This window comes from Passer domesticus, chromosome 22 (genome assembly GCF_036417665.1).
Source record: "Passer domesticus isolate bPasDom1 chromosome 22, bPasDom1.hap1, whole genome shotgun sequence".
NCBI lineage: Eukaryota > Metazoa > Chordata > Aves > Passeriformes > Passeridae > Passer > Passer domesticus.
The window spans coordinates 6,985,377-6,999,091 of NC_087495.1; the positions used below are offsets into that span (position 1 = coordinate 6,985,377).

The 13,715-nt window shown below is 59.8% G+C and overlaps 1 protein-coding gene across 4 annotated transcripts in view; it reads right to left on the minus strand.

Moving 5' to 3' along the window:
- Positions 1-13,715, minus strand: part of SAMD11 (sterile alpha motif domain containing 11) — a 76,953-nt gene that overhangs the window by 1,434 nt on the left and 61,804 nt on the right. For all 4 annotated transcript variants that reach the window (XM_064396788.1, XM_064396787.1, XM_064396789.1 and 1 more), the window contains exons 9-13: positions 9,307-9,422; positions 8,934-9,012; positions 7,811-8,478; positions 2,835-2,959; positions 1,936-2,046 (exon numbers count right to left, since the gene is read on the minus strand). In XM_064396788.1, the coding sequence (XP_064252858.1) occupies positions 1,936-2,046; positions 2,835-2,959; positions 7,811-8,478; positions 8,934-9,012; positions 9,307-9,422 (1,099 nt within the window). The remainder of the gene's footprint in view (positions 1-1,935; positions 2,047-2,834; positions 2,960-7,810; positions 8,479-8,933; positions 9,013-9,306; positions 9,423-13,715) is intronic.

Genomic DNA, 13,715 nt, shown 5'->3' on the forward strand with positions numbered 1-13,715 from the left:
CAGAGCGGGGTGGGGGAACGGGGATGGATCAGATCGGGGTGGGGGAACGGGGATGGATCAGAGCGGGCTGGGGGAACGGGGATGGATCAGAGCGGGGTGGGGGAGATGGGGATGGATCAGAGCGGGGTGGGGGAACGGGGATGGATCAGAGCGGGGTGGGGGAATGGGACACGTCAGAGCGGGCTGGGGGAAACAGGGATGGATCAGATCAGGGTGGGGAAAATGGGGGATAAATCAGCTCGGGGTGCGGGAACTGGAGACATCAGATCAGGGTGGAGGAAATGGGGTACATCAGATCAGGGTGGGGGGAAACGGGATAAATCAGCTTGGGGTGGGGGAAACTGGGATAAATCAGATCGGGGTGGGGGGAAACAGGGTACATCAGATCAGGGTGGGGGAACGGGATACATCAGCTTGGGGTGGGGGGAATGGGGAGAAATCAGCTTGGGGTGGGGGGAAATGGGGATAAATCAGATCAGGGTGTGGGGGAACGGGATACATCAGCTCGGGGTGGGGGGAATGGGATACATCAGTTTGGGGTGGGGGGAACGGGGATAAATCAGCTCGGGGTGGGGGAATGGGAGCACGCAGGGCTGGGGCAGAATGCCAGGGTTGGGATTAACACCAAAGAAGAGGTGCTGCCAGCCCTGGTGTGTCACAGCCAGCCTGGACACAGCTTGAGCAGCCTGGGACAGTGGAAGTGTCCCTTCCACCCCATACAGAAACATCGCTGCAACAAAGCAATCCCAGTCCCAGCGCAGCTGAAAAGCAGAGCAGGGAAGGTTTCCCCCTCTCTCCTGAAGGGTTTTGTCCTGCTCCTGTTCCTGGGCACTGCTGGATCCCCCCTGTGCCAGCCCAGCTCAGGGGCCTGGCTCATTCCTGCCTCTCACCCCTGGACACTTCAGCAGGACCCTGCTCTCCCTCTGCCCCATCCTCTTTGGAACAGCAGGAATTGCTTCAAAGGCCAAAGAAGGGAGGGAAAATAAAACTGCTGAACCTCTCCCTCCTGCAGCAGCTCCTGCCTCCCAGCACGGGCCAGAGGCCTCCCAGCACCTCCACAGCTGCTTCCCATTTGAGCCTAAACAAAACCAGGGGCTGCTGCTGCACCCAGACAAGTGGGACATTATTCAGGGAGCAGCATCAGGGCTCTGCTCGCCCCAGCCACCCCCCAGCCCTGCCTGCTTCCACAGCTTTAAACATTATTGATGAAACTGAAGGAGGTTTTCAAGTTCGTATCTCGCACTCCCCCACCCCAAGCCCCATCTCTGAGCTGTTCAGGGCTCTCTTGTTTTTTAAGGAACATAAGAGTTTTATTTCCTCCTGAATTGACCCACGGGGAACAATTGCCCACAGACCCTTTTTATGAGCCCCCTCATAAACAGGGAGGGCTGCAGGGAAAGCAGTAAAGCCTCTCATTGTTCCACCACAGCCCGAGCAGCGTGGGCTTGGGGACAGAGCTGGCGCTGCCCTGGCAGGGCCGTGACAGCCCCAGCCCCTCCAGGACACCATTCCCAGGGGACACGGCACAGCCCGGCCTCCACACGTGGCAGGAGGGATTTTCCCAGCACTGAGTGGGAAAGGATCCAGCAGAGATGTTCTGGGCTCGAGTCCCACTGAGGGAGGAGGATGGAGCTGCTGGAGCCAGCCCGTTTATGAGCTTCCCACTGCATCCCTGGGATTCCCTCCCACCTCTCATCCTGGACTGTTTATTTCTGCCCCTGGGCATGGAATTCTGTCAGTGGTTTCTCCCTGAAACAGCTGTGACAGCTTTCAGGTGAGGCTATGGAACATTTCCAAGGACAAATCAAGCGTTCTTCAAACAGAACTGCAACTGAATTACTGCTCAATAAATGACATTCCACAAAGCACGTTTCTGGCCAAGCCAGGGACAGCTGGAGGTGGTGTCACCCGTTCTGAGAGAGGAGCTTTTCCTACCTGTGACCTGATCTTCAGGGCGGGTCCCAGCTTGAGCCCCATGTTGTTCAGTAAGTGCTCTTCTGTCAGGAGGGGCAGGGTCTCCCCGTCGATGGCCTGCTCTCGGAATACCTGAGGGGACACAGGGCCAGCTCAGGGACACACCTGAGCCACCCGTGCTGCCCTGGCAGCGTGCACAGGGTGCACTGCAGACCCCTCAGCCTGGGTTTAGCCACCCCAGGGGTGTTTCCAGCCTGGACCCATCCCTCTGGAGCCAAGGGGATTTTTATTGCAGAGCGCTGCTGCTCCTGGAGCCAGCACTCTGCACCCGTTCCCTTCCCTCCTCTGCAGGAGCCAAAACCCTCCCTAAAACACTCCAAAAAATCCTCAGCTTGGGAAAAGCATCCCCTGGGGTGCCCAGCTCCAGGGCACAGATAAAGCTGAGCCCTGGCCAGGCTGGGGCAGCTCTGACTTGTGCTGGAGTTCCCTGCTTTGCCTGGTTCTGGAATCACGTGGAATTTTACAGGGTGTTCCTGGTTCTGGAACCACAGCATTCCAGGGAATTCTGCAGGGTTCTCCTGGTTCTGGAACCACAGCATTCCAGGGAATTCTGCAGGGTTCTCCTGGTTCTGGAATCACAGCATTCCAGGGAATCTTCCAGGACTCTCCTGGTTCTGGAATCACAGCATTCCAGGGAATCTTCCAGGACTCTCCTGGCTCTGGATGTGGAGCACTCCAGGGAAGCTCACAGGCCCCATCCCACACCCTGGCTGGCAGCAAGCTCAGCAATCCAAGAGGAAAGAAGCCAGGAAAGCCCTGCAGGGCTCTGAGATGCAGCTCCCAGGAGGGACAAGCCTGGCTGGGAGGGAGCAGGACCCCCAGGGAAGGGGGATGCTCCTGCCAGGACCTGCTGGACTCACCTGAGTGTACTCAGTGCAGCCAGACAAGTTGGACACGAAGCTGCAGACATCCTCCACTGTCCATTTGCTGATGTCCTCCAGTGCTGGGCTCTCCTCCCCGTCCAAAAACAGACCTCCCATGGTGCCTGGATTGCGTGGAGGGGAGGAGAGAGGAACATAAATCATTAAAATCCCACACGGACAACAGGCAGCCTGCAATCTGAATATTTTTCTCTAGCCACACATTCATCTTTAATGACCTGTCAATTAAAGAGCTGGGCAGGGTCAATTCATAGGCCTCTTCCTCCTGGAGGTCCCCGGCTGGGGGAGGGAAGGAAAAATCCCAGCTAATGCATTTCATGTGTGCAAAGCTCCTGAGCTGCAGGGGAAGCAGGGGGAGGCAGGGGGGCAGCAGATTCTGCAGGTTTTGTGCACACAGAGCACAGAGCTCTGCCTGCCCCGCGGGCTCCCCGGCCAGCCCCGCTCCTGCAACGTGCCAGGAATGACAACAGGGATCCCTGGGCAGCTCCTGCTCCTTCCCGGGGCTCCTGCTCCACCCTGAGCCTGCCCTGGCAGGACAGAGCTGCTGGCAGCTCCCCGAAGTGCCAGTGGCAGCCCTGTCACTGTCACACAGGGTGACACGCTCCCCCCGGCCCTGCAGCCTGACAGAACTCAGAGGAACCCCAAAGGGAGCCAGGGAGAGAACGGGGATGGAAACGGGCACAGGAACAGAACTCAGAGCTGCTGTGGGGGAAAGGGGGACACAGAACAAAGCAAATCCCACAAAACCTCTTTGGGGTGGGGGAAAGAAACATTAACCCCTGAAGTGGCTGCTGTAAGGGAAAAGGGAGGACACAGAACAAAGCAAATCCCACAAAATCTCTTTGGGGTGGGGAAAAGAAACACTAACCCCTGAAGTGGCTGCTGTAAGGGAAAGGTGAGGACAGAATAAACCAAATCCCACAAAACCTCTTTGGGGGGAGGACAGCCAACATTAACCCCTGAAGTGGCTGCTGTAAGGCAAAGGTGAGGACACAGAATGAACCAAATCCCACAAAATCTCTCTGGGGTGGGAGAAAGCCAACACTAACCCCTGAAGTGGCTGCTGTAAGGGAAAGGTGAGGACAGAATAAACCAAATCCCACAGAACATCTCTTTAGGGTGGGGGAAAGCCAACATTAACCCCTGAAGTGGCTGCTGTGGGGGGTCTGGAGCAGCAGAGCACAAGGACATTTATGGGGATGAGAACACCCAGGATTCTCAGGCAGGGAAAGAGTTTATGAGGAGTATGAGCTGCTCCGCTCAGGGCATGGAGAATGGAATTGCCAGGAGAAAAATATTTCTCCCAGGAGCCTGTCAGGACAAAATTATCTGTCCTGTGGGCTTGGGGCTTCTCCCTGGTGGATGAGATGGATATAACCCTTGCTCCTGCCACAGCAGCGGGGTCAGCAAGGGACTGGCAAGGGAAAAATGGATAAAACAAAACCACGGAGGGGAGCACAGGCTGGGAGACCAGGGAGCAGCAATTCCCTGGGGAATAGCCCAGGGCTGGGGGAACAGGCAGGGAAAGGAGCAGAGCCCCACACAGTCCCTGCAGAGCCTCCAGCACAGCCAGGGGAGCAGGACAAGCTCAGGATCTGCAGGGAATTTGTTGTGCCAAGGAGATGCTTTAGGGCAGCAGAGCCTGCACAGGAGCAGGCAGAGCTCTGCAGTCATTCCCCAAATTTCCCTTCCCACTTTCCTGCTCCCCTGGCTGTCCCCACAGCTGCTCCCCCTCAGGGTGGGCAGGGGACAGCTCTGGCTGCTCAGCCACAGCCTTTATCCTGCACAGCCCCAGGGTGAGCCACGCCACAGCCCCAGAGCCCCCGGAGCCCCCCAGGGCTCCCCACGACCCCGAGGGGCTCTCAGGACACCCTGAAGAGGGTTTGGACCAGAGGAGCTCCAGTGCGCCCTCCAACCCCACCCCTCCTGGGGTTCTGTGGTGGCTGCTGCCACCCTGCAGCAGCGACAGGGCTGCTCCCCTCTCCTCACAGGTTTGGGACCCTCCTTGCTGCACTCTGTTCCAGCCCAGACCCCTCAGCAGACCTGTCCCAGTCCCACCCTGGGTCCCCTCAGCCAGGGTCAGTGTCCAGCTGTCCCCCCTGCCCTGCCATCCCTCAGGACTGACCCTGGGAGGGGTTTCTGGAGCTGCCCAGGGTCCCTTGCCCAGCTCTGAGCTCCGTGGGGCTCCTGCCCTCCCTGCTGTGCCCCTGGAAGGACAGTGCTCAGCCCGTGTCCCCTCCTGCCCCTGGAAGGACAGTGCTCAGCCCGTGTCCCCTCCTGCCCCTGGAAGGACAGTGCTCAGCCCGTGTCCCCTCCTGCCCCGGGGAGGACAGTGCTCAGCCCGTGTCCCCTCCTGCCCCTGGAAGGACAGTGCTCAGCCCGTGTCCCCCCCTGCTCTGGCAGCCCAGACAATGAGGACAAATAGGTGCCACCAAGGGCTGCAGGGCCACACCTCGGATCCCAGTAATGAGATGTCAGCCCTGCAGGAGCCACCCGGGGCTGCAGCCATCCCCTGGCAGCCTGCTCTGCCTGATGGATGATGCTCCAGGGGCTGCAACGGATGAGGGAGGGCTGCAGCAGCTGGGGCCCGGCCTGGGGGCTGGGAGGAATCCATCGTGCCAGGACAGGTGCCCCCGGCCCATTTCCAGCCCCCTCCCTCCTCCTGGGGTCCAGCTGCTCCAGGAACAGCAGCCAGAGGCTGGAGGGGCCATGGAGTGCAGGGCTGGGCTGTGGCAGGAGTGGCTCTGGAGCATGGCACAGTGCCACCCTGGCAGCACAGGGGACAGCCCGGGCACACGGTGCCACCCTGGCAGCACAGGGGACAGCCCGGGCACACGGTGCCACCCTGGCAGCCAGCCTGCCCCTGGCTTCAAGCAGTTTTGTCCCAGCCCTGCCCCGAGCACCCCTCGTGTCCCCCCAGCAGGGCTGGGGTCAGGAGCAGCACAAGGATGGTTAATTGCTCTCCAGACTGCAATCAATAGAAGGATTTGAGCCTCTGCACACTCCAACCTTCACCTTTCCCAGAGGACGGGGAGGAGGAGGAGGAGGAGGAGGAGGAGGAGGAGGAGGAGGAGGAGGAGGAGGAGGAGGAGGCTGAAACCTTGAGGAGATGAGGTCATCGAGCCACAGCCCAAAAAGCAGCTCTGGGAATGGAGCTGGGACAGAGAGGGACAGAGCAGGACAGAGAGGGACAGAGGGACAGAGCAAGACAGAGAGGGACAGAGCAGGGACAGAGCAGGGACAGAGGGACAGAGAGGGACAGAGGGACAGAGCAGCTCCTCCTCCTCCCACTGCCTCCAACCCAGCGTCCTTCTCAGCTGGATGCTTCTCCCCTCTCCTCTCCTCTCCTCCCCCCGGCTCTTCCCCTTGGCCAGCTGCCTCGGCTGGGTGGGTATTTCACAATTCCACCCTCCCATCCCTCCCGAGGGGGCAGTCCCCGTGCCAAAAGGGGCACAGGAATGGTGTGGCACGGGGGGAGAGGTGGCTGCAGCCCTCCTGCCTGCCCTGGGGCGCTCTGTGCTCCCCCAGAACCACAGAACACATCTTTCCCCCTCCCCAGGACGGCTGCAGCCCTTGGATCGATACAACCCTCAGCATTTCAGCTCTGAACTCCCAGCTCAACCCTGGGCTGCATCCCCCACACCTCCCTGTCCTCCCGGTGGGAGGATTTGCTCTGGAGCAGCAGAGCAGGGCCCAAACCCTCAGGGAGAGCAGCATGGAACCAGCCAGCAGCCAAGGACCCCTCAGGAAGAGACCCCCAGCCCTGGCACAGGCTGCACAAGGCAGGAGAGAGACCCCCAGCCCTGGCACAGGCTGCACAAGGCAGGAGAGAGACCCCCAGCCCTGGCACAGGCTGCACAAGGCAGGAGAGAGACCCCCAGCCCTGGCACAGCCTGCACAAACCAGCAGAGGAGAGCAGGGAAACCCAGCCCGGGGGCTGCAGATGTGCTGGTGATATAAATCCAAAGTGAAAATAATAAATGGGCTATTACAGCACCTCACACCCTGCTGGGGAAGGAGGGAGGGAGGGGAGGCAGCCACAGAGCCCCTCAGCAGCCAGGAGCACACGGAGCTCAGCCCGTCCCTCCCTAATGGCCAGGGAGGAAAAAGCTCCTGCAGGAAGGCTGGGCAGCCCCGGGCAGCAGGAATATTCCTCATCCTGGCCACCTGCCTGGCGCTGAAAAATCGCTTCCTCCCTCCTGGCTGGGAGGCAGCTCTAATGAGGGATGGGCAGGCTGCTCACAGGCAGCTCCCGGCGTGGAGAGCGGCACAGCACAGCCCTGCTCCCTCCCCGAGCGCCCTGCCGCCTGCTAATTGCTCTGCCGGGTAATTAGCTCGGGGAAGATTGGGCTTCTGGCTGGGCTGGCGGGGCTCCCTGCGCTTGAGACCCCATTTGTGCCACCCCCTGCTCTGCAGAGAGCTGGCAGTGACCCCCCTGCCTGCCTGTGCCACCCAGCCCAGCTCTCCCAGTGCCCGGGGCACAGAGGGGCACCACAAAGTGCCCAGCTGCCCTGCCCTGGGACTGGGCACTTGGAAAAGCCCTCCAAGGCCACCAAGGGCACCACAAAGTGCCCAACTGCTCTCTCCTGGGACTGGGCACCTGGAAAAGCCCTCCAAGGCCACCAAGGGCACCACAAAGTGCCCAACTGCCCTGCCCTGGGACTGGGCACCTGGAAAAGCCCTCCAAGGCCACCAAGTGCCGCCTCTGACCAATGCCCACAGCACTGAGTGCCACGTCCACCCTTCCTTGGACACCTCCCAGGGACGGTGCCACCACCACCTCCCTGGACAGCCTCACCACCCTCCCCATGCCGAAACTCTTCCTTTAGAGACACGAAAACCTGACAAAGCAACCACAACCGCGCTGTGGAAGGAGCAGGGGGCAGAACCCCCACTCCAACACTGCCCAACACCTCCTTATCCCACTACGAGCAGCAGCTCCCCCGGTGCCTCACCTGCGTGGAAGTAGGGGCTCATGGTGTAGGGGAAGCCGAAGGGCAGCGGCTGGGGCGCGGGCAGCGAGGCGGGGGGCAGGTACTTCACCTCGGCCTTGCCCACGCCGGGCCCCAGCAGGTGGCTGGGCGACTCGGCGCTGGAGGAGGCCGCGCCCGCCTCGCCCGCCTCCTTGGCCCCCTCGCCCGCCTTCCCCGCGCCGTCCTTGCCCTCCTTGGGCTCCGCTCCCGCGCCGCCCTCGCCCTTCAGCCCCTCGGCCTTGTCCTCGGCGTCGCTCTCCGAGTCCTTCATCTCGTCGTCGTTACAGTCCTGGGCGCCGTCCCTGGCGCGCGGCTCCCGGGCCTCGCCGGGGCCCGGTGGCTCGGCGCGGGGCTGCGAGGCCTTGCGGCCGCCGCCCGCCCGCCGGGGCTGCTCCTTGGGCGGCGTGGCGGCGCCGCCGGGCGCCAGCGACAGCAGCGGGGCGTTGTTGTGGCGCAGCACCAGCATGGCGTTGCGCCGGGACAGCTCGTCGCGCAGCGCGTGGCCCTCGGGGACGTCGTGCACGCTGCGCAGCGCGGGGTGGTCCGGGGGCAGCCCCGGGTGCAGGCTCAGGGGGTCCGCGGCCAGCAGGCGCTGCCGGTGAAGGGTCTCCAGCTCCTTCTGGCGGATCAGCTCGGCCGACATCTCCAGCCTGGAGGGGGAAGAGGGGTTTGGTGGGGTTGGAGGAGTGCGGGCCCAGCCAAGCCTTGCAGGAGGGAGGTGTCAGCGGCACACCTGCACAGGCCTCACCCAGACTGGGCCTGCTGTGCCCAGCTCAGGACAAACCCGGGACAAACTCAGGATCAACCCACACCAGGACAAACCCAGGACAAACCCACACCGGGACAAACCTATGACAAACTCACACCAGGACAAACCCATACCAGGACAAAACCACACCAGGACAAACCCAGTTCAAACCTATACCAGGACAAACCCACACCAGGACAAACCCACACCTGGACAAACCCACACCAGGACAAACCCAGGACAAATGCACACCAGGACAAACCCACACTGGGACAAACCCACACCAGGACAAACCCAGACCAGGACAAACCCAGACCAGGACAAACCCAGGACAAACCCAGCCCTTCCCACTCCTACCTGGCCAGGTTTTGCTTCCGTAGCATCTCCTGCTGCCGCGCGAACATCTCGGCCTGTGCCGGCTGGAGGAAGCCGTAACCTGGGCAGGGAGAGCCTGAGGGTTACTCCTGTCAGCGCCGACCCTTGGCTGCCCCAGGCCAGCTCCCCACGGGGACAAAGGGCACAGAGTGCTGCTCTTCATCCCAGAACAGCCACCCCTCGCTGCCACGGAACAAGGGCCAGGAAGAGCAGCCAGAATCTGCTCCTCTGGCTGCAGAACCAGGGTGAGGTGAGCACAGCAGGGACACAGAAAAGCTCTCTGGGCTGTCTGGCTGCAGGGCGGACTGTCCCAGGCTGCAGCTCTGCCCTGCCCTGGCGTCACCGGAGCGCTCACCTGGCGTCTGGCACAGCGCTGAAGGCACCCCGAGGAAGGGAGGTCTCAGGTGGGGCCCCAGGGCGATGTGGGGAGCGTTCTGGGGCGACAGCAGAGGCGGTGGGTGGGATATCTCCCTGCAGGAATCACAAAATAAAGCCCTGTTGAAAAGCTGGAGGCTCAGGAAGAACATCTTGGCTGCAGATGAGCTGCCCAGAGGCTGCTCTCTGCCTCTTCACCCTCATGCAGAGCCTCTAAAATGGAGAGAGAAAAGCAAAAGCAGCAGAACCAAAAGGGGAAGAAAGCAGCCAGGACTCCACAGGCCCCACACATTTCCCACTCTTGCTCCTGTGGCCTTTCAGCCGGGCTGTCCAAAGGGTTTTCCCTGGCAGCTTCAAGGGCAGGGCTGAGGATGCTCCACCTGCCCCTCCCTCATCACATCTGGGTTCCTGCCTCACCCACCTCACAGCCGAGAAGGAATTCTGTGCTTGGGCAGTGGGTTTGGCAGATCTGAAAGCATCACTGGCTTGCCTTGCAAAAAACACCTGTCCTAGCTGGGCTAAAGGATGACCTTTAGTGGTGGAGAGGAAAGCTGGAAGTGAGGCAGAGGAAAATACAGCCAGGAGAGGGACATGAGCAGGAAGGGCAAGGGGGCAGGGGGAAGGAATCCTGCTGGAGAAGGGGTGGGTGAAGCCAGGCAGAATGGGCAGAGCAGATGCCAGGGGCTGGGGAAGCTCAGAGAGGCAGGACTGGGTGGTGGGAAGGGGACAATCCTGGAGAGAAGGCAGGGAGCACTTGCAGCAGGAGAGAAGGCAGGGGGAAAAAAAAGAAAAAGGCAGGAAGGGAATAAGAGCCAAGGTCTCTTCCATTAGTCAAATCTGCCCTGGGAGCCTGCAAGCAAATCTGCTTTCCGGCTACACGTCTCTTAATTCCTTTTGATGGCCACTTACAACATTATTACCTTCAGCAGGGCATCCAGAGGCACAGCCAAGTGCGGGGCCGTTTATTTTCATTTTACAGTATCTCCCTGGAAAAATCTGCTCCCAGAGAGGCTGCAGGCCAAGGCACAGGGGGGCAGAAGGTGCCTGTGACTTTGCAACAGACACAGCACGTGCAGAGGCACTGCAGAGGGGGGACAACGACGGGAGAGTCCTGGCCATCCATGGCTTGTGGGCATGGGTCAGATCACGGGAATGGATCAGATCGTGGGAATGGATCAGATTGTGGAAATGGATCAGGTATGGAAATGGATCAGGTCATGGGAATGGATCAGGCCATGGGAATGGATCAGATCTGGAAATGGATCAGATATGGAAATGGATCAGGTCATGGGAATGGATCAGATATGGAAATGGATCAGATCTGGAAATGGATCAGATATGGAAATGGATCAGATATGGAAATGGATCAGGTATGGAAATGGATCAGGTATGGAAATGGATCAGATATGGAAATGGATCAGGCCATGGAAATGGATCAGATCTGGAAATGGATCAGATATGGAAATGGATCAGGCCATGGAAATGGAGCAGATCATGGGCATGGATCAGATAGTGGAAATGGATCAGCTCATGGGAATGGATCAGATATGGAAATGGATCAGATCATGGGGCAATGGATCAGAACATGGGGCAATGGATCAGAACATGGGGCAATGGATCAGAACATGGGAATGGATCCGCTCATGAAAATGGATCAGATCATGAAAATGGATCAGATCATGAAAATGGATCAGATCATGAAAATGGATCAGATCGTGGGAATGGATCAGCTCATGGGCATGGACAGCTCATGAGACTGGATCAGCTTGTGGGTATGGACAGCTCATGGAAAGGGATCAGTTCATGTCCGTGGACAGCTCATGGAAAGGGATCACATCACGAGCATGCACAGCTCATGGAAAGCCAAACAGGAACTCCTGGGCATGAAGAGGGCGAGGAGAGCCCTCCCAGCGCAGCTTCACCCCCACTGTGTTCTGCGCAGCCCCACACGCTGCCCCGGCTGCGCTCCCCCTCCCCAATTCCTCCTTCCCCGCGGCAGCCCGTGCCATCTGCCCATCCCCGCGGGCTCGGGCTCCGGCTCCCCTCCTCCCCGGCTGCCCTGGCTCTCCTCTAACCTAATTGCGGCCCCGGCGGTGTCTGGAGGCGCGGATCGATCGGGGGCTGCTGCAATGTTAATGCCGCGCTCCGCTGGCAGCTCCAATTAATCTCAGGTAACGCCGCGCTCGACCTTCGCCTCCGAGCCGGGGCAGCAGCCAAGCGATGCTTATGTAATTACACCGTGAAGTGTGTAATCACCTGCCCTAATCCCCGAGGCCTCGCAATTAGCCGGGGCCGCGGTGGCCGGGGCTGCCAAGTGCTGCTGCCAGCCGGGCCGGCCCCGCGGATGAAAAACGGACAATTAAAGCGGCGTGACGGGGGCTCCGAGGTGGCCGCTCGATCGTAATTAGCTGTAATCATGGCGAGACGAGCCTGCCAGACGTGCCGCTCGTTTTATAAGAAGCAATTTAGGAAATCAAGTCGCTGTTAACCACGGCGTGGCCGTGCCCTCCTTGGGGATGTGAGGGAAGGGATCCCGTGGGACAGCCAGGCTGCCCGTGGACAGCTCAAAAACAAAGCAGCTCCTGGACTGATGCCAGTCTGTGCCCAGGAAGCAGAGGGTGGGATGGGATCAGGGCTGGGCGCTGGGAAAGGAAGGGTTCTCCCTTTGGTGGCAGCCCAGTGCTCACCCCAGGTTGTTTTTGAGCTGTCATGCTGTGCTACGGGGCATGGCTTTGATCCCTGAGGAATTCACATCTGCTCCAGACTCTGCAGTTCATTCCCTCAGAGCTTCCCTGCCTTCCAGAGCCAGCCAGAGCCCTGGGGAGCCCCTCAGCTGCCTGGCCACGAGGGACAGACCCTCTGTGCCACCCCACAGAGCCACCCTGGCGGGCACAGAACCTGGAGCCTGCCCTGCTCCCTGCCAGCCCCATCCTGGGCACCACGGGGAGCTGGCACAGGAGGCAGGCAGCAGCACCAGGCCGTGCCCTGGCACAGGGCTGGGCAGCCCTCCCAGCCTTGCCTGGGAAAAGAGCTGGCAAGCCCAGAGGGAAAAGCCCCCGAGACCTCAGCAAAGGCTGCCGTGCTTTCAGACAGGTGAGCAGCAAACTCTGATCCCTGCAGCCTCTCCCAGGTACCTGTCAGCCTCGAATCCCCCATCAAACTCCTTCCTCCTCTTCCTCCTGGGCTCAGAGGCAGAGCTGCAGTGCCCTGCTCTGAGGAGGTGAATTTAGCCCCTGGCAATTACATCTGATAAGCCTGGTCCTTCCCTGGAAGAGAGCAATTCTGTGTTGCTGCACATTCCTCCCCCTGCCCCCTCTTCCTCTTCCCCCTCAAATGCCAGCTGGAGGCTTGTGAGCAGGGTATTAGGGGATTTGCACTGCACGCTGCTAAATTTGATATGTCCTTTAACAGGAGACAAATGGTTCACAAGGCTTAAAAAGTATCGACTTTTCTTTAACAATAAGCACTAATGGCCTTCAAATAATCAATATTTAAAGTCATTATGGGGTTACACATTATACTGTTAAAACCAAGCCTTTCACTTTAACCCCATCACATCCTCCCCAGCCTGGAGCTGAGCTCCCCCCTGGCTCCAGCCAAGCTCGGGGGGAAGGCTGGGAGCACAGGCTGTGACTGGAGATGTGAGAGGGTCAGGAAATGCAGATTGAAACCGGCAAGGCATGGAAATAAATTTAGAACGGATGGAAGAAGAGGGAAGGGAGGGGGGGAAGAATGCATGAAAGCTCTGCTTTCTTCTGCTCTGCATTTGATAGGAAGAGACACTTTAAACCCGAGGTAACAGGCAGGAGGCACAGAGCTCCTCGCTGCTCTGCCATCCCCAGGCTGCCAGCAAGGGAGGATAAGAATAAATAAAATCAAAGGCCTTGCTCAAAATGCTGTTTGGGATTTCCAGGCAGGAGAAGAACATGTGCTGGCACTGGCCTGGCCACGGAGAGGGGCTGGTCTGTGCTGCCCCCTCCAAATCCAAACTGCTGCTGAAACCAAAGTGGTTAAACCAGGGCAAGCCCCCTGGCCTCTGCTCTGCAGCACCTTCAGCCAGGTGAAGGAGGGATCCTGGCAGGGCAAAAATCACAACATCAGAGCCTCCAGAGGGGACAGGGGACACAGGGCTGGGCTGGGAAAGGGCAGGAGAGAGATGGTGCCCAGGGAGGGCAGATGTACCCAGGGAGGGCAGGAACTGTGCCCAGGAAGGTGCCCAGAGAAGGCAGAAGCTGTGCCCAAGGAGCCAGCAGGGAAAAGGAAAACCTCCCCAGAGCAGGGAGGAGGAATGAGGCGGTGGAAGAACAAACTGCAGCAACAGCAGATGGGAGGGAGGGAATCCAAAAAGCCAGGCTGGGTATTTTGGGCACATCCCTGCTCAGAGGAAGC